The sequence below is a fragment of the Notolepis coatsorum genome, assembly GCF_963971535.1.
Source record: "Notolepis coatsorum genome assembly, chromosome: 11".
Lineage (NCBI taxonomy): Eukaryota > Metazoa > Chordata > Actinopteri > Aulopiformes > Paralepididae > Notolepis > Notolepis coatsorum.
In genome coordinates, this window is record NC_140175.1 from 53,499,434 (window position 1) to 53,520,591 (window position 21,158).

The following is a 21,158-nucleotide window of genomic DNA, read 5'->3' on the forward strand; positions in this document are numbered from 1 at the left end:
GGGGGGGTGTTGGCGGGGGTTGTGTTCGGACATTTACAGGGGCCAGTTTCGAGTTGCAGTCTCCCTTAGGTGTTTTTTGAGAGTGTTTTTGAAAGTGGGTAGTGATTCACATTCCTTTACAGCTTTGGGTAGGGCGTTCCACATTGATGTGGCATAATTGCGAAACGTGTTTAGTCCCTTGTTTGAGCCGAATCTGGGTTTAACATGATTTGTGGAGCTCCCTCTGGTGTTGTGATCGTGGTATTCACTGACCTTTGGGAAGTATTTAGTCATGTACATGGGTACCTTGGTCGTGTAGTGTATCTTGTAGACCAGGCCCATTGCAAGTTGCTGTACTCTGTCGTCTACTCTAAGCCATCCTAGGTTGTCAAAGTGGGCAGGGGTGAGGTGGGTTCTAGGAGTAAGGTCAAGCAGTAGTCTGACCAGTTTGTTTTGAGATGTTTGTAATTTTGTTTTTAGCGCCTTTGAGGTGCTTTGGTACCATGAGGTGCAAGCATAGTCGTAGTACCCTTGAATGAGTGCTCCTGCTAGAGTCTTCAGGGTATTCTTGTTTACCAGTGAGGAGATCCGGTACAAGAAACGAGTTCGTTGGTTGACTTTTTTTATTACATTGGATGCCATTTTGTCACAGGAAAGATTTGCCTCTAGGATGGAACCCAGGTAGGTAATATCTTCTTTCCTTGTGACAATATTGTCACCCACTGTAACTGAGAAGCCGTCGGTCTTGCTGAGTTTGTTATTTGAACCGAAGAGAATGGACTCTGTTTTGCCCATGTGTAATGATAGTTTGTTATCAGCGAGCCATATGCAGATTTTGCTTAGTTCTGAGCTGAGGGTTTTTTCAACCTGTAATTTGTTCTTGTCAGAGACCAGCAGGGCTGAGTCGTCCGCAAACAGGAACAAGTTGCAGTCACAAGCTGACGACATGTCATTTGCATAAATTAGGAACAGTAGCGGACCTAGTATGCTTCCTTGTGGAACACCACAGTTTACTGTGAGGGGGGGGGATAGGGTACCGTTTACCTCCACCATCTGCTCTCTCCCCTCCAGGTAGGATTGCATCCAGCTCACTGATAGACTATCAAAACCAATTGCTTTTAGCTTGTCAATCAGAATGGTGTGATTGACAGTGTCGAAGGCCTTTTGTAGGTCCAGCATGACCATGCCGCAGTATTTGCCCGCGTCCACCTCTTGTTTGATGTGGTCGTTTAAATAGAGAAGGCATGTGTCAGTGGAGTGGGATGTTCTGAAGCCAGATTGGAATTCGTAGATTAGATTTTTTTCCGCAAGGTATTTTTCGACCTGTTCGTATACAATTTTTTCCATGACTTTCGAGATGGAGGTAAGGATAGAAACAGGGCGGTAGTTGCCTGGGTCTAATTTACTGCCTTTTTTGTGCAGAGGGGTCACTCTCGCTATTTTGAAGTCCTTGGGGACGTGTCCCTGTTTTATAGAGAGGTTTATTATGTGTGTGATGACTGGGGTGATGGCGGCTGCTGAGTCTCTGAGGAATTTGGAGGGGATGTTGTCATGGCCAGTGGCCTTGTTAGGTTGGAGGGCGCTCAGTTTTTTGAGTACCTCATCTGTTGTTACCATTTCCAGTTTGAAGTCGTCTTTGTGGACCCCTAGGTTTTTGTAGTAAGCTACTATGTGTTCTACCCCATAATGCCCTGAGTGGGAGGGTAGTTTGTTTACCAGTGTTGTGGCTATGTTTGTGAAGAAACTATTTAAGTAATTGGCTACATCCAGCTTTTCTGTGATGAGCGTGTTGTCCGTCTTTATGTTTATGTTTGAGAATCTGGTTTTAAGTTTTTTACTGCAGCCTAGTTGGTTATTGAGTAATTTCCAAAGTTCACGCGGTTTGTTTTTGTTTTCCTCGGTTTTGTCATTGATGAATTTTTTCTTTGCTGTTTTGATCATGGAGTTTACATCATTTCTTAGTCTGTTTCTTTGCAGTTTGAGTTCAGTCACGTGGGCTTGGAGTTCACTGCTCGTGCTTATGTTAAGCTTTGACTGACTTTTACGAAACTCAGAGCATTTTTTGTCTCTGGTTTTCATAGCGGTCAGTATTTCAGCGTGCATCCACGGCTCAGCGCGATTTTTTACCTATTGGTCATAAGGCTCTCTCTCTCTCTCTCTCTCTCTCTCTCTCTCTCTCTTTCCCAGAATGCACCTGTGTTAATAATGCATCAGTCAGCCAGCCAGCTGGGAGGCTCTACTAGCAGCCTCAGTCCAGACAAAGCTCTGAGGCATATACAGTAAGTCTACTAGCAGCCTCAGTCCAGATAAAGTTCTGAGGTATATATGTCTACTAGCAGCCTTCCTTGGTCCAGACAAAGCTCTGAGACATATAAGTCTACTAGCAGCCTTGGTCCAGACAAAGCTCTGAGATATTCATTCAATCTTTATTTAATCTCAAAGGATCATTGAGAGCACGCTCTCATTTACAATGACGTTGAGAAATACAACACATAATAAATAAATAAATAAATAAAAACAATATAGAAACAGAAAGTTATCAATTAAATATTCTAAATAATTTAAAACAACTGCAGACTGTGGTGAAATGCTTTGCTATTAAAGATTTTAACTGACCAATAGATACTAATGAGTTGAGTTTTAAAGTGCATTGCAAGTTTAAGCCAATCACCAGAGAAAGTATGATAAGGTCCAGTGCTCCAATCCAGCAATGAAGTGATGTAGGGTGAGATATCACCAATGATGGCCTTATACAGAAACAGATGCCAATGCAAGTCACAAGGACCAATTAAGCATTACATCACGCAACGGAGTGTGTTATACAAATTAGATCACGCCTATGGGTGGTTGTTAGGCCCGAGGCGCAGCCGAGGGTCGTTAGACCCCCATAGGCGTGATCTAATTCGTATAACACACGACTTCAAGTGATGTAATGCGTTTATACAATGACCGAATTCACCCAACCTTATTGCTATACAATAAACACACAGTATTATTATAATGGAGATTTATTCACAAAACCATCCACAGAGAAAAAAGATCCAATAGTAGATCCACTAGTAGACACCAGAGGGAGCTCCACAAACCATGTTAAACCCAGATTCGGCTCAAACAAGGGACTAAACGCCCTACCCACAGCTGTAAAGGAATGTGAATCACTACCCACTTTCAAAACCAAAAGAGAGCACATACGGGAGACTGCAATTCGAAACTGGCCCCTGTAAATGTCCTAACCCAACCCCCTCCAATGTACAGTAAATGTCCAAACCCAATAATACACGAGACCCTTTTCTTGGGATCAAGTAAGATTTCGTCGATAATTCAACACAGTTACCCACCCCGCCTAACCAACCCCCCCCCCCCCCCCCCCCACACAACCACCTCCAATGTAGTTTCCCCACCCCAGCCCACCTACCCAACCCCCCCCCCCTCCACCCCACCTACCCAACCTCCTCCAATGTACAGTTTCTTCGTCAAATGTATATACTCTCTTTTTTATACTCTTTTTGTATCACAAACAGTACTGTATTTGTAAATATGGTATGTCATAAATGTATAGATGTAGCAGTACTGTCTATCTGTATGTCATGTATGTCATATATGTTATGATGAATTGAAAATGGGGGACGCTGATGTAAACAAGACGAAAGTCTTTCTCTGGTCTGCATCCCCTTAACAATTGTATGTATTGAGCTGTACTGTATTGTACCCATTCTGCAATCTGTTAATAACATTTTCAATCGATCAATCAATCAATCAAATCTGAAAAAAATAAGAAAAAAGGTCGATGGCCATTTTTTTTTTATGTCTGCGATTTTTCTTTTGTTTCACAATGGGTCATGCCAAATTAATTACATAATCCATGTGTATGTAACGAACTAACATATTCCAGTTGACTATCTTTTTTGGAGGATTCGTTCAAAAGCTATTCACACTTCCATTTGTCTATCTATGGCTGATTGATTCAGACAGAAAAAAAAAACGTTATTCGGTTGTGGGAGGGATCTGGGGTCACGTGGAGTGTGTTATACAAAATAACAACCGGTAACTTGACTGTTTCAGCCAATCAGAATCAAGAAATTTGCATGCCATTGTATAATCTACCTTATCATATAGGATACAATAATGGGTACCATAGCTGTCACCAGTGATAAATCTAAGGGTAGAATGATATACAGAATCCAGAGGCTTTAGAGTGGAAGCAGCAGCATGTCTATAAACTACGTCTCCATAATCCAAAACAGAGAGAAAAACAGCTTCAACAACTTTCCATCTGCTAAACATAGGAAAACTGGTTTTGTTTCTGTACAAAAAGCCAACCTTCTAATGTAGTTTACTTGCAAGATTATCTACATGACATTTAAATGTACATTTCTCATCAAGCCAGATGCCAAGATATTTATAGTCTTTAACTCTATCAGATCCATTCAGAGTGATATATGCAAATCATCACAAACAGTACCTTTGACTCTAGAGAACAGCATGAACTTTGTTTTATTTGCATTTACTGTAGTACCAATTTAAGATTAATAAGCGCATCCAGCAAAATATTAAAGGAAAGTTGTACATTTTCACCAGCTAGTTTTGGAGTCCGCAACACAATAGACAATAGTGTCATCTGCATATAGATGAGTCTGACAACGAAGAGACAATGGACCTCATTCACCAACATTGTCTGTTACGGTTGGGTATGTGTGTTGGACCCAGATGCAGTACAGAACAGAGAAGACGGGATGCAGAAGTTGATTTTCACAATATAAGCAATACTCAAAAGCACTAAACAGGGGAAAATAAAGGGGAGAAAGCAAGTCTCCAAAACGGGAAAAGCTAAATACTAAACACGGCGAATGATGGTGCTGCAGACACACGCATCAAGGTACACTTTCAATAATAATTTCACACGACAACAAAACAAATGGCGAACGGACTTATTCCCCATGGCAGGAGCGATAAGTCTTTACTCACAACAGCATTACTCACGGATATACTGGCGATAGACTCACAGTGACAGTAGTGACACGGAAGAGCATATAAAGCCACCTTAACAAGACACACCAGGTACCAATGAATGCAATCAGGGCAAAGAGACAGGTCAAATACCACCAGGTAACGCTAGGGCTTTGCTCTTACGACAACCTCGTTGGAAGTTCGTAAGAGAAACCCTACGACAGTTACCCCCGGATTCATCAACACGTGGAGAGGTTCAAGTTGTCAAAATGATCCCCTGAATGAAGTATGTCACTCCTTCTGAAACTGGAAGCGCGTACTCATACAATCTATATGATTATTATAAGACATATAACTCCTCTAGCAGCCCCAATCCAGACAAAGCTTTGAGACATATACTGTAACTCCTCTAGCAGCCCCAGTCAAGTCAAGTCAAGAGTTTTATTTGTCACGGCATACAAGCATACAGTGAAATGTGGGGGGTCATGCCCGCAGTGATTGTGCAATAATACAAGTAATAAGAATAAGACATAACAGGTATAATGTACATAAAGTTTACAAAAAGCATGGTAAGACATGCTAAGGTCCTGCGATAGTGCAATACAATGTTAGCTACGGATGAGGCACTTATGTACACTACTATACAATGCTATACTATACAATCTACAGTTATACTATGTTTCCTTATGCTAGCTTGCTATATCCATCTGTTTACTATACAAGAACCACTCCCGTTCTTTTTTATTTTACATTCTTTTTTTTAAAGTGACCTTTCCATTGTGTAAAGTGACCGTTGAGTGTGAGCGTGTGTTCATGCTAAAGTGACTGTTAGTGTGTGAGCGTATACAGTGTGTGTGTTGTGTGTGTGCTCATGTGTGCTTGTGTGTGGAGAGTTCAGTGTTCAAGACTCTGATGGCCTGGGGGAAGAAGCTGAGTCGAAGTCTCTCTGTCCTAGTTGCTGGTGTTCGCAGGCGTTTCCCTGACCTCAGCAGCTTGAACAGGCTGTTGTTGGGGTGGTGAGGGTCTTTCATTATTCTGCAGGCTCTGGAGCGCACTATCTCTGTAGGGCCTTCTTGTCCTGTACCTTGCTGTTTCCATACCAGGCAGTGATGTTCCCACAGAATGCTCTCTACAGCTCCGGAGTAGAAGGACTGGAGTATCTTCCCCGATACTCTGAACTTCCTTAACTGTCTCAGGTGGTAGAGGCGCTGTTTCGCCTTCTTTACGACTGAGTCTATGTGTGTTGTCCATGTCAGGTCTTCTGAGATGTGGACCCCCAGGTACTTGAAGCTGCTCACCCTGTCCTCAGTGGTGTGTGTTTCCCCTGCTGTGTTCTCCTAAAATCCACGATCAGCTCCTTGGTTTTATCAATGTTCAGGAGCAGGCTGTTGTCCTGACACCAGCGTTCCAGTACATCAATCTCCTCCCGGAAGGCCTTCTCGTGTCCAGACAAAGCTTTGAGACATATACAGTATAACTCTACTCTACTAGCTCCCTTTTTCAATATTTTCAAATGATCTGCCCTCTGTAATTAATAAGGCAACACTTTACATTATATGCTGACGACTCCACTCTGGAGTCTATGCTGCTAGATCTATCTGCTATATGCTGCTAGATCTATCTTCTATCAGCTAGATCTATCTGCTATATGCTGCTAGATCTATCTTCTATCAGCTAGATCTATCTGCTATATGCTGCTAGATCTATCTACTATATGCTGCTAGATCTATCTTTTATATGCTGCTAGATCTATCTTCTATATGCTGCTAGATCTATCTGCTATATGCTGCTAGATCTATCTTTTATATGCTGCTATATCTATCTTCTATATGCTGCTAGATCTATCTGCTATATGCTGCTAGATCTATCTTCTATATGCTGCTAGATCTATCTTCTATATGCTGCTAGATCTATCTTCTATATGCTGCTAGATCTATCTTCTATATGCTGCTAGATCTATGCTATACTGCTAGATCTATCTTCTATATGCTGCTAGACAGGGCCGCCTCAGGGGGTGTGCGAGCAGTGCGGTCGCACAGGGCCTCGCGGGAAGGGGGGCCTCGCAAAAAAAAAAAAAAAAAAAATGTATTTTTTTTTTTTTTTTTTTTTTTTTTTTGCGAGGCCCCCCTTCCCGCGAGGCCCTTTTTCATCAGACCTAAAATCTAGTTTTGCTTATATACTTATATATTTCACATTAGACACGTTTGTAGAATGTTCCTGGCTCTGCGGCTCTGCAGACATACTCACTATTGGAGCTCTGGGGCTCTGCAGCAGACATGCTATTGGTTTCAACTAAGGGAGGGGTTACATCATGTGTACGCCGGCGTGCGTCAGCTGCGTTTGACTATTTCGCGCGTGCAGCTTTGGAGGTTATGCTTAGTTATGCCAGCGTTTAAATCTCGCACAGGGCCTCGCATTTCTCCCAGGCGGCCCTGCTGCTAGATCTATCTTCTATATGCTGCTAGATATATCTTCTATATGCTGCTAGATCTATCTTCTATATGCTGCTAGATCTATCTTCTATATGCTGCTAGATCTATTTGCTATATGCTGCTAGATCTATCTTCTATATGCTGCTAGATCTATTTGCTATATGCTGCTAGATCTATAAATGATCTCAACGAAGTTTTGTCAAAATAACTGGACATGATTTATGAATGGGTTACATGCAACAGACTAGTCTTAAATATATCTAAGACCATGGGTATAGTTTTTGGAACACGTTATGAATTGCAGTTTGCACATTGCAGTTTGCACAAAATAGAACCACTAAACTGCACTGGAAACACTAATGTTGCCTCAATGCACTCTTGCCTCTCGTGGTTTTATGTGGAGAAATGTATATCCTTTAGGTTAGCCATTTTCATCAGAAACATAATAAACTATCAATCACCTATATATTTAGCAAATCAGTTGATACACAGAGAAGATATTCATAAATATAATACAAGATCTAGCAGAGAACCAATCTTCAAAAAAAAATCTATAACAGAGTCACCTCATATTGGAACAACTTGCCATCACATATGTATCTATTCCCAACCTAGCATTGAAAGACTACCTGACACAGAATAAATTAGGAGACATCTCACTAATCTTTATTAAATGTTTTTACTTTTTCATCTTCACTTTCCATAGGTGCTTAGTTTTGCTTTGTGGGAATTTGAAATGACTTGTGTAATTATTTGTGTGCTTACAGTATGTTCACATATATCTTGTTCTGTCTGATTAGACTTCTTGTTTGTTGTTATTTGTCTGATTAGACTTCTTGCTTGTTTTTTAGTTTTTCTTTGAATTTCTACATACAGAATAATTATGTTTTGTGAATCGGACCCTAGGTAGACTAGCCGGGTTCGAACCAAATAGTGTGTGTGTGTGTCTGTCTGCCTGTCTCTCTCTCTCTCCCTATTTCTGTATGTGTGTGTGTCTGCCTGTCTCATCCCTGTCTGTCTGTCTGCTTGTATCTCTCTCTGATTGTACCTGTCTCAGTCTCTGTATATCTGTCTGACTGTCTCAGTCTGTCTGTCTGTCTGTCTGTCTGTCTGTCTGTCTGTCTGTCTGTCTGTCTGTCTGTCTGTCTGTCTGTCTGTCTGTCTGTCTGTCTGTCTGTCTGTCTGTCTGTCTGTCTGTCTGTCTGTCTGTCTGTCTGTCTGTCTGTCTGTCTGTCTGTCTGTCTGTCTGTCTGTCTGTCTGTCTGTCTGTCTGTCTGCCTGCCTGCCTGCTTGTATCTCTATCTGATTGTACCTGTGTCTCAGTCTGTCAGCCAGTTACATAACTGACTCAGACAGACCTATAAAAAGGCTAAGGACTTAAGCTCTTAGCTGGTCAGTCCTAGGGCTACACACACGCACGCACGCAACACACACACACACACACACACACACACACACACACACACACACACACACACACACACACACACACACACACACACACACACACACACACACACACACACACACACACGCGCGCACACACACAAGCATATGCGCATACACATACACACATAAACACACACACACATAAATACACAGACACACATGTGCACACACATGTACGCACACAAACAACACACACACACCTGCACGTGTGGACACAAACATAAAAACACAGACAAACGCACATAAACACAACATGCACATACGCTATACACAAACATACACACCATAGACACACACACACACACAGCTGATGCATCTGTTTCCAGCTGTCACGTGGATGTCAGAGCAACGCTTGCTGGCCTGTTCCCACGTGACAGAGAGAGACAGCAGATGCTCCCAGTCAAACTCCTCATTCATGAAGCATGACGCCCCACACACACACACACACACACACACACACACACACACACACACACACACACACACACACACACACACACACACACACACACACACACACACACACACACACACACACACACACACACACACACACACACACACACACACACACACACACACACACACACACACACAGTCTGTCTGTCTGTCTGTCTGTCTGTCTGTCTGTCTGTCTGTCTGTCTGTCTGTCTGTCTGTCTGTCTGTCTGTCTGTCTGTCTGTCTGTCTGTCTGTCTGTCTGTCTGTCTGTCTGTCTGTCTGTCTGTCTGTCTGTCTGTCTGTCTGTCTGACAGACATCACTAGAAAATAGAATCCCAGTCTGGGTATAGATTACCTTCAGAATGATTACAGACTGATTGCCTGATTAGATGTCTAATCAATACGAGAATGCTGAAAGCCTTGGACTCCCCAGTGCTACAATGGAATATGCAGCTAAATTAAAACATTTCATTTTATTTACAAACTGTCATGTTATTATCACCAATGTCAATATCAAGCATTATTTCAAATCTCTTAACTCATTGGACGCCAGACCCGATGATAGTCGGGTTAACTCACCGACCGTTCAGCGCCAATCACGACTCACGAGTATAGTCAGGTTTTAATCGTTATTTCTTTTATTAGCGATATCCATTCATTTTCATCCATCCAGCCTGATGTTATCGTTGGGAATGGGTCTGAGCTCGCAAAAGGGCAAATACCGCCCCCTACGCCTTCCGGCTGGTATTGCACTCCACTGGGAATGGTATAGTTTTTTTTCTGGGACGATCCAAGCCGTGCAGGCGTGGTTTAAATAATCAGGCGAGGTAACCTGATTTCAACGATAGATCTGCGAGGCTGCCCCCCCTCATATGCAATGCTGTTGAACGTGGCACGGACCTCCGCGCCCAGTACTTCAAATGGCTATCAGATAATTGGATTATTTCTTTTGCATTACATCAGATACAAGGTAAGAACATTATATATAAATTTGATCGTTGATCTGATATGTATTTCTACCCGATCGGCGCTGTATCTGTGTGTGTATGTGTGGCTGTTTTCCGTTGGGTGCAGGAGATGAGGGGGGGCGCCGTGCTACGAGGGCCATTTCATGTATGCACGAGGAAGGACAATAATGATGATCTAGCGTTGATTTCAGGAAGATTTGATAATCAGCCGAAAAATGACAACGTGTTTTGTGTATTCCACTAAAGGGCTATTATCGCGTCTTTCTCTGGAATTACTAGAAATCACCAAAACTATACTTGTATTCAAAACGGTATAAAGCGGAAATGTACCGATGAAAAAACAATCCGTTTTGTACATGTTGACTGCAAGCAACTCACTGATAATCGACGAGTGTATTAGACCCATAGCCATAATTTAAGATATATTTTAAGCACTCGCAAATCTCCCACTCCTCCCAGTGATTAAAGCGGTGGCGCTCTAGCGCCCTCTGGCACACTTAAGCGTGGCGGTCAATGAGTTAAAGGTCATATCAGTTAGATATTTGATTGTTTGGAATGAGAACCATGTAGATAAAAGCCTTGTCACGTATCAACAAAAAATCTTTACTTTACTGGCACAATCCTATTGATGAGGATATTTATCATTGGCCCATGGGGACATTAACGTGTGTTGTCGGGCCTTACAAATACATTTGATTTGATTTGATTATCATGTTGTGGACTAATCCAACATATCCGTAATACAAAAGCCATATACATACCTTTCTCTTCTTGGCTCTGCCCTAAAGGACATCAACTCACAACATGCATCAAACATTATTTTTGTCCAAAAACAATCCATCTTTAAGATGCTTTCAAACAGCACAGTTCATTTTGACTACCCGGATGATGAATTCATTTTAATTTTTAACACACTCTTTATTCTACACTTGTTATTTTAAAAGTCCAATTTTATAAATTATTAAAAAATGTGATAAACTGTAAATGTTTTGAAAGCCCATAACCGCCCATATATTTCTTTATTTTTGTGGGACCACATGTATGTCACCACACTGGGTGGGACTGTGGAGCTCTATTGCAGCTTTGAGGGTCTTTGTTTTGGTCTCAAATCTGCCATATTTCCCCCAAAACATGATTTTTCATTATTCCTAAAAGGTTCTGACAAAAAGATTCAACACAATTTTAAGTTAAATTGCATTTCCCAGGCGTAGAGAGCTCTGTGTATAGGAGTGTGCATCCAGCCAGCATCTCCCACCATGGAATGAACTCCTCTGTGGTGAAATGATTTATAAAGGCTACAGGAGGTGTCACAACCTCGGATCACATCACCCTACTGCCTACAAGCCAAACTAGTTGAAACTACCCTACTGGTACAACTTAACTCAAGCACTTAAAGTCATTAGTTAGCCTTTGATATTGTTTTACAATAGAGACCTTGCACAGTATGTTTGTGTAGTTATCTTTCTTCCAACATGGCTGCCCATTGATAACCACTTTCAAAAGAAAATGCCTAATTTCTATACAGTGGTAAATAAAACATAACAGACTGCATAGTGAAATAAAATAATATACAGACTGCATAGTGATATTAAATTAAATATATACAGACTGCATAGTGAAATTACATAAAAAATAGACAGACTGCATAGTGAAATTAAATAGAAAAATATATACAGACTGCAGAATGAAATTACATTTAAAAATATATATAAATTCTGAAATAAAGTCAGAATGAAAGGAAATCAAATGCAATTGCCCTATTTCACTAACAAATTGTGGAGGGGGTTTAGCTAACGTTAGTCAAAATGAACGGGGACTTTGCTATATTTAGCTATTGCAACAGCTGTTCAGCAAATTAAAAGACAAGGCATAGATATGAAGTTCATTCATTGATTTTACAATGACTAAAACAGAAATGAAAAAGAGCCATTGGTGATATATTAAATAGGTAATTTCTATACAGCTTTGTTTCTGTTTACATCATAGTGACTGTGACATCATAGTGAAATAGAATAGATAAAGCGTGTGAAGAATAGTGCATGAGAATGCTGTTAGGAACAACAGGAGGCAAGCTGACAGGAAGTTACCTCGCTACTTATCCAGGTCAGACTGACAACTGCACCTTTGAAACTAATTATCTAGGATGAGGAAGCAGGAAGGCAGATGAGCGTTGGCTGAGGGGCAGATGTGAGGGCGTCACATCTACTAATGTATGCGTATCTGTGTGCAGTATGTACAGCACGTCTGCTTGTTTGATTTTAGTGCAGCTTGTATTATAAATTACAACTGTTCTTGGATAAATACTTATTTTTAAAAAGCTTGATTTTCCCTTACAAAAAAGTGCCATGGTATTTCCAAAAAAGTATCATGGCATTTCCCCAAAAAGTTTCATGGTATTTCCATTGCATTATTATATAAGTGGTGATACATCACTTTTTTTTACGATGGTAAATTATTTATACAATGGTCAGTACCATGGTAAAACTTTATTTTGGAAAAAAATTATCATCATAGTTAGTACCATGTTAGTTTTTTTGTAAGGGCTCAGTGTAGTGGTAAACACATTTTATGTTCATTATGCAGACATCTTGGTTGCAAACAACAGATGATTGTAATCAAATAACAGGTGATTATCATTAAATGACAACCATGGCAGATGAGCTGTGGCATACATCCGGGTACTTTTTTTTGCGGCTATACGACTACTTTTGGGGGAAACACAGACTGTAGCGACCTCTGCCTGGGTCCGCTTCTTGAGGCAGTCGGGAGGTATTCTGTATGCTCTTTCTAAATCCAATAATAGTCTTCACACTTTGAGTTCCATTGTCAGATACCACAGGTATCCGATTTATTTAGAAAATCTAATTTACATCAAAGCTGGGACCAAAGCGGTCAGAAAACTGTGTGCCTTTCCCGCTCTACGCCTTTTTTCGAAGCCGCGCTGCTGTGTATAAATGTCCGTTCTATATACCGTGAACTTTCATTAATTTGATCTTGCTCCGAGAGACAGACCCTTCTGAGAGATTGAGATAATACATTATTCTATTTGTATGCTGGTGTAGGTATGTTGATATTTATTTTGTTTAAATAAATGACCTATAGCCTACTAGTTATTTCTCCCATTGTATTGGTTTGCCCTCTTGTGGACAACAGCAACAATAGATATTATAATGGTTCGAACCTATGTGTTTTTTTTTAGAAAGAATATTCAGATGTATTTTTGCAATTGTGAAGTAGCTAGTACTGGTAGGTAAACTACTGCTTCCTACCTGGCTGCTGGCTCCTGAGCTTGTTTTATTGTGAAGTAGCTAGTACTGGTAGGTAAACTACTGCTTCCTACCTGGCTGCTGGCTCCTGAGCTTGTTTTATTGTGAAGTAGCTAGTACTGGTAGGTAAACTACTGTTCCTACCTGGCTGCTGGCTCCTGAGCTTGTTTTATTGTGAAGTAGCTAGTACTGGTAGGTAAACTACTGCTTCCTACCTGGCTGCTGGCTCCTGAGCTTGTTTTATTGTGAAGTAGCTAGTACTGGTAGGTAAACTACTGCTTCCTACCTGGCTGCTGGCTCCTGAGCTTGTTTTATTGTGAAGTAGCTAGTACTGGTAGGTAAACTACTGCTTCCTACCTGGCTGCTGGCTCCTGAGCTGCCGCTGGGGCTGAGGATGTCTCCCTGAGAGGCTGAGCCCAGCGACTGCTCTGAGGCAGAGTGTGTGGCGGACGGCGGGGAGGCACCCCGCAGCGAGTGAGGGAGCGAGTGTAGACTGTCAGAGTCAGCCACCTCCTCCTCCTCCTCTTCCTCCGCCTCCTCGTGCGCCTCCTCCTCCTCCTCATCATCATCATCATCCTCCTCTTCTTCCTCCTCCTCCTCCTCTTCCTCCACAGGGAGTGGGCTGGGAGAAGAAAACAGGCTGTGTCAAGTAGACTGATAAAGAGACCTTTGAACAGAAATAAAGGAATGGGACCAGCAGGACTGTCTGAAATGTGAGATTAATGTTGGGATGCTACCATGGTAAACGGAACTATCCCTTTAATGTTGGGATGCTACCATGGTAAACAGAACTATCCCTTTAATGTTGGGATGCTACCATGGTAACCAGAACTATCCCTTTAATGTTGGGATGCTACCATGGTAAACAGAACTATCCCTTTAATGTTGGGATGCTACCATGGTAAACAGAACTATCCCTTTAATGTTGGGATGCTACCATGGTAAACAGAACTATCCCTTTAATGTTGAGATGCTACCATGGTAAACAGAGCTATCCCTTTAACTCATTCCCCGCCAACAACGAGTATACTCGTTATTGGCCGCCAATCGAATAACGCCAACAACAAGTATACTCGTTATTTGATCGTTATTTATTTTATTCGCTATTTCCATTCATAAATCATCCAGGAAGGCTGTGGTACCATATGCAATGTGTCTGAGATCGCAAAGGTCCAGTGATGGGAATAACGGCGCTATAAGTAATGGCGTTACTAACGGCATTCGTTTTTTCAGTAACGAGTAATCTAACGGATTACTCTTCCAATCTTAATAACGCCGTTAGCGTTACTGCAAAAAAATGTGGCGCGTTACTATGAATGAACCTGTTTCTTTCATCAGACAGATCTCTGCGCCGAGAGGCAATAATATGTTCTTCCTTGTTTAGTGGGCAGTGCGCGAGCCAAGCATACATGCTGACGATTGGCTGAGGTTGAATAAAATGTCATGGTAAGCCAATCAGAGGTGGAGGTGGGCGGGTGTCTAAAGCATCCAGAGTCTGACACACAGCGCGACAAGACAAGCGATCACTGATCAGTCAGCATGAGACCGCGGTCCGTGTACATATGTTTTGAGCCCAAATAATCCAAAACGAATCCAACGAACAACACTAGCGACTCAGTCAACATGAGACCGCGGGTCCATGAGCGTTTTGTGTTCACTCTTTGCAGCGCAGGACACTGAGTGGCTCTACTGCAGTGCCGACAGCCTTATCAACAGTGCTGCACTTCCTGGTTTAATAGCACAGGCTTCAGGTGCTCAGAGATATATATATCTCTGTATGTCATGCATGTCTTAAATGTCATGATTAGATTAGTTTAGATGATTCGATTAGATTCTTATATCTGTATGTTGTGTATGTCATTGATTGATTGATTGAAAAGTTTATTAACAGATTGCAGAATGGGTACAGTACAGTACAGCTCAATACATACAATTGTTAATGTTGTGAAGGGCCAGATTAAACCGAATATATATATTTATTTATATATATATATTTAATTGTATTTGTATATTCTCTAATATTCCCTGATATCCCTTGTATATTCCTTGTACAATATGCATTGAATATCCATTCTAGCCTACTGAACATCCCATAATAGTCTCCATTCTACTATTGGTCGAGACCTTGGTGCCAGGCTGCCATACCCCTCAGACCCAGTTCAAACGTACCGCTCGACATGTACGAACAAGTCCTAGTTCCGCGTAGGAATTTGGCTACCGCACCACTAATGGGACTATTTGTTCATAGTGCGTATATATACTGCGCTACTAAAGTAGGACTTTCTTTTCAGTCCAGTTTCTTACCCTCCAATAGAGTCACAGACGTAAAGCCTCCCCGCGATGCCACGTGTGGGAGTAAGGCCAAGTTCGGCCTACCATCGGTATTGAGACATCGTGTATATTAATATTTGAATAGTCATATTTGGCACTATATCGTCGAGTTGGACGTAGTCTATTAAGCTAATAATAGTCTGTTAATATATAGTGCTTCGTGCGGTGAGAATACTACCGTAGTCAGTACCCCATCGTTTCGGGCAGAGAACTGGCTGCTTACCCAGGGTGGTTGACCCTATGTGAAGCTGCACCCGAGGAGCCCCAGAGCCGACGAGCGAGTGGACCTGTATACCGGATTATTCTACCGACGACAGCCCGCCTTCCCAGGCACGGATTATGCTTTGGATACTTTGATTATTCTATGGATAAAGACCCCCGACACTACCGTGTGTTGGAACCCCCCCCCCTGGAGAGGACGCAAGGTGAGGAGACGCTCTGCAAGACGAGGTCTCTCCACATCTCTCCCCCGTGGACCGGAGAGAGCCGGCCCACAAAGAGTCCACCTGCTTTCATCTGTGGTCCAAGGATCGCCGGCGCATTGAACGGCACTACAGTGGGTTCTCCTGGGATACCCTTGGCCGGACGAGGCAGCTGGATTCTACCCCCCCCCCCCCCTCCTACTCCTGTCGGCTTACAAGCGACCGGATTAACCCCCTCTAGTGTATCCAGCCTATAATCATTAAAGTATCATTGCTGTTATTCCTTAACTATTCCAGGTCGTATATTTACCACCTACGCCTTCAGAGATTGGACATTATCTATTGATATACCGACGAATACTCCTTGCCATAAAAGTGCATACTATTTCAATTCATAAATGTAATTAAGTGATTAAGTGCTTATTCTACACACCATCGCTGTGTAGGAAATAAAGACCTGTTTCTAATTCGTACATTTGTGTTGGATCCGTTTCATCTACGTGAGAGTGTTCATGATAATATATTTATGCCGTGTACTGGGTGGCCGAATATTAAGTACAAAGGTAGTGGTAGTAAGTATCATATCTAGTAATAGTCAGGGAATTGTACCCCTCAGTTACAATTGGTCCTTCGAGCCGGATGGTAATTAGTGTAATATTAATATAGTGTTATTAATATTGAAATGGCCTATGATGAACACTCCACGAAACGATCCTCCTAACCAACGCCCGCAGCGCGAACGACGGCTCCCTCAGTACTTAGAGGCTTACGCTGTCAGTCAACAACCTAGTCTTCTACTAACAGTAAACGCGGTAAAACTAGAAAGTAAAAGTATGTCTAACCCCAACGCCCAGACTACCCTGACCATAGAGGCCCCTACGGGCTCTAATGTAACTGACCAAGTTCACGGTGGGGACCAGTGGGAACCAGACATGACTTCACACCCCGCCAGTACTGAAGAAGTAGTCCCCGATGAGTCCCGGGAGGAATACAACGCTACCGAGAGAGAACTCGGCACGGAAGAAGACGGGGAGAGCACCGTGGAGATAGAGCTCCAAGGCTCCGCAAGGAGTACCCCGAGGGAAGGCTGCCCTATACAACCGCCTTCTCCCAGCGAGGCAGAGAGGACCCTACAGCAGGCATTCCTCGTCAGCCTGAAAGCCTCTACTGAACGCGATAGACTCCAGGGTGAACGCGATCGATTGCAGCTACAGCAACGGAGCGAAGAAGAGCACATACGCCTGGAAATAAGACGCATTCAGATGGAAGAGAATGTGGCCCGAGACCGAGCAGACAGCCAGCGAGCAGCTGCTGGTGCTCTACGGGACGCAGAGCGCGACAGACAGCAAGCGCAACTAATAGAACAGCTGATCAGACGGACAACACCCTCTCCCTCCGCCAGAGGCTCCAGGAACTCGTCTAGACACACCTCCAGGGCGGCATCCCCTAGCCGAGTAAACAACCCTGAACTTGACCAACAGACGAGGCCTATACCCCCCACAGACCACCTCCCCCCACCGGTCCAAGCGAGACCTAGCAACCGGGAAGGAGCAGCATATCCTGTGGAGAGGCTAAACCAGAGACTACAAGCACTGGATGACCTAACTGAAGACGAAGAGGAAGAGGAGGAGAACCACGCCCGAAGACAGCACAGTACTCTACCGGACCAGGAGGTCCGGTACAGCCCAGGCTATACTCCCGCGGAGCTGCGCTACAGACCCCCGACTCTATACACGGGTGAGCACGACGCACGACCCGCACCGAGGAACAGCACCTGGACAAGCGGGCCATGGTACACTGCCGGTACCAGCCCATACCAAGGAGCGGGAGGAGACTCGCCTAGGAGGCCTCTCCCCCAACGCTCGCCGATGTATCCACAGTCAGCGTCATACATTGGCACGCCTATGGTACCCGACTTCACCCAAGAGAACCGGGCCCAGTATACAGAACTCCGCATGTGTCTGGAGACCATGTTGGTGGATGTATTGGATGAACGCCACAAATACGCCATCCTACTGAAGCACTTAAAGGTGCCCCGCGCACATAATATAGCGCTCGCCTACGCGACTTCCACCACCCCATACACAGCAGCGCTGGTAGCATTGGACCAGAGGTATGGGCGCATATGGGATTACGTGATCCAGGAGATCCGACACATCGACCGCTTACCCCCAGCAATAGACAATCGAGCACTGGACGACCTGTCCATCAGAGTGCAGTCCCTGGTAGGGATGTTGGGAGCGCAAAGAGAGAAGGGGAAGTATGAACTTTACGCCAACTCAAATGTGGAAAGGATCCTGGAGAAGCTGCCGCCCGCTCGTCAGGAGCGCTTTAGGCGGCAGAGGGACCACAGAGACCCGAATGGCCCCGAACCGAACCTCCTCGATCTAGCAGACTTCCTGGCGAGAGAAGTCAGCAGCCTACGGCTAGATACATTCGGACGGAGCACCCCTGGCTCCAGAGAAGGAACCAGACGACTAAATGATGGAAGAAGATCGGTGACTGTGATGCACCAATCGGAGTCAGTACCGAGCAGCAGGAGCCACAGTACCCCCTCCAGAACGGAGAAGTGGAAGATAGTGTGCCCCTACTGTGAGAAAGAACACTGGCTAGCGCAATGTGACTCCTTCCCCAAGCTGAACGCGGAGGAAGCAGGTCAATGGATAAAGTCCAACAAGCGCTGTTTTCGCTGTGCGCGCTCACACATGGCAGCCGAATGCCGCTTAAAGAAAAGGTGCACCAAGTGCGATGGAGCCCATCTGGACATACTTCACGACAGTAACAGACGGCGCCCTTCACCTGCACCATCCAGCCGCAAAGCGAGCGTCATGTACATCGATCCCGCCAGCAGCAGTGGAGCCCGAGTACTCCTAAAAGTAGTGCGTGTGACACTAAGCTACCAGAATAAAGTCCTGGACACTTACGCCGTCCTCGATGACGGGTCAGAGAAGACCCTGCTGCTCGCCTCCGCTGCGGCCCAGCTAGGGCTGCGGGGAAGCGAAACCCAAATGACAATTCGGACAATAAGACGAGATTTGAAGACGATAAAGGGCGAGAATGTCTCATTCTCTATCGCAGCAAGCGGCCAGCCTGAGCGACGGTACCAGATTGCAGACGCTTTCACCAGCCAAGAAATAGGACTGTCGCGGTACACATACCCCGTCGCCAAGCTGATGGAGAAATATGCACATCTGCGCAAGTTACCGATCCCGCTCATAGACAATGCTATGCCGACCCTGTTGATAGGCTCCGACCATGCAGACCTCATTGTCCCGATAGACCGGGTTCATACCGGACCCCGAGGCTGTCCTGCAGCAGTCGAGACCCGTTTGGGATGGACTCTCCAAGGCCCGCTCGCCAAATCTCTCAACCGAAGTACAGCCCAGGGTTTCCGTTAGAAAAAATTGTTGCCGGTCTCCGTGACCTGCAAGATTTCAATCTACCGGACAAATGAGATTAATTCCGGTCATAGTTTATTGAGCTTTAAAACAATTGATATAGGCTATATAAAGAATGTCATCCTCAAGGCATGTAGATTTATAATATTATTACTTAAAACGAGGCTACTTTTGCGTATAGTCATTAATATATTCCAAATAAAATAAGTCCCTCGATACTCCGTGCTGCTGCTGACTTGAAATAAAATAGACCGCGTATGTGGGCAGTCGGTCCGACACTAAACAGCAGTCTGTTATAATCACATTTTTATGAGCTAACGAATTCCGTTATATTGGACATTTGTATTAATTATATCAAGCGAAGAACTGAGAAATTTTGCAGAGAGAGGCGGCAACATTATCGTGGGTTTGCGTGATGACTCCACCTCCCAACGACTTGGTGCTGGTCATAATGTCCGGTGAAAACAACTCCCTCCAAGCACAACTTGACCACCCGAACCGTACCAAAACAGGCCAAAATTAAATAGCCCATGCGACGAACGATTCATTACATTCGTTTCATCGTTGCTCCACCAAGCAGCCGGTCCAACAATGAAAGCTGTTATCAGCGCGAGCCGGCCGCAGTTAGTTTGCAAGAAGCATCCAGCTGCAGACCCGCAGAGCAGCTTTCCAGGTCTGGGGACCGCACTGTGCCAGCAAAGCTGGTGGGTTCTGTGGGTCTGCAGCTGCATGCCTTCCGCAAACCCAGCAGCAAGCTCTCGCTGAGCGAAGCAACGACAACAAACTCAATGATTGTTTCGTTCATCGCATAGGCCACCCAACTCCAGCCCATCCAAATACAATTCAAATAATCAAACTGTGCCCAGAGGGAACTATTTTCACCGGACACTATGACCGGAGAGATTAAATATGTCGGACTTCAACAGATTTTGCCAGTCAAATACCGGTAATTACCGGCTAACGGAAACGCTGGTACAGCCACTAGATGTCTCCACTCCCGAGTCACAGAGGGAGAAACCGCACTCCTGCAACACGTAGAGCGGCTATGGAGCTTGGAACAAATGCCCCTTGAGAATGGAAAGAAAGACATTCGCTCTAAAGATGACATTTACGCCATTCACCTCCTCGAGACAGGGACCAAGAGAGTCCCGGTCAACGGCGTGTTGAGATACGCCACGCCACTCCTGCGGCGAGAAGGAATGCCTACTTTCCACGCCAAGACAGACGCCATAGAACGGTACCTGCTGAACACGGAGCGGCGCTTAGCCAAGAACCCCGCCCAAGAGAGTGTATACCGCGCTGAGATTGAGAAGCTCATCACAGCGGGACACGTCACAAAGATGGACATTAAAGAGGCTGACCAGACCACTGAATCGTGGTACGTGCCCCACCACAAGGTCCATCACAACGGTAAAGACCGCATAGTATTTAACTGCAGCTACCAGATCGGATCCCAAAATCTGAATAAAGAGTTACTGCCCGGTCCCACACTCGGCCCCTCCCTACTCGGCGTTCTACTCCGCTTC

At 44.2% G+C, this 21,158-nt stretch overlaps 1 protein-coding gene across 1 annotated transcript in view; it reads right to left on the reverse strand.

Moving 5' to 3' along the window:
• Positions 1 to 21,158, reverse strand: part of rnf34b (ring finger protein 34b) — a 53,399-nt gene that overhangs the window by 14,306 nt on the left and 17,935 nt on the right. Inside the window, exon 3 of the mRNA XM_084324271.1 lies at positions 13,839 to 14,103. Coding sequence (XP_084180397.1) covers positions 13,839 to 14,103 — 265 coding nt within the window. The remainder of the gene's footprint in view (positions 1 to 13,838; positions 14,104 to 21,158) is intronic.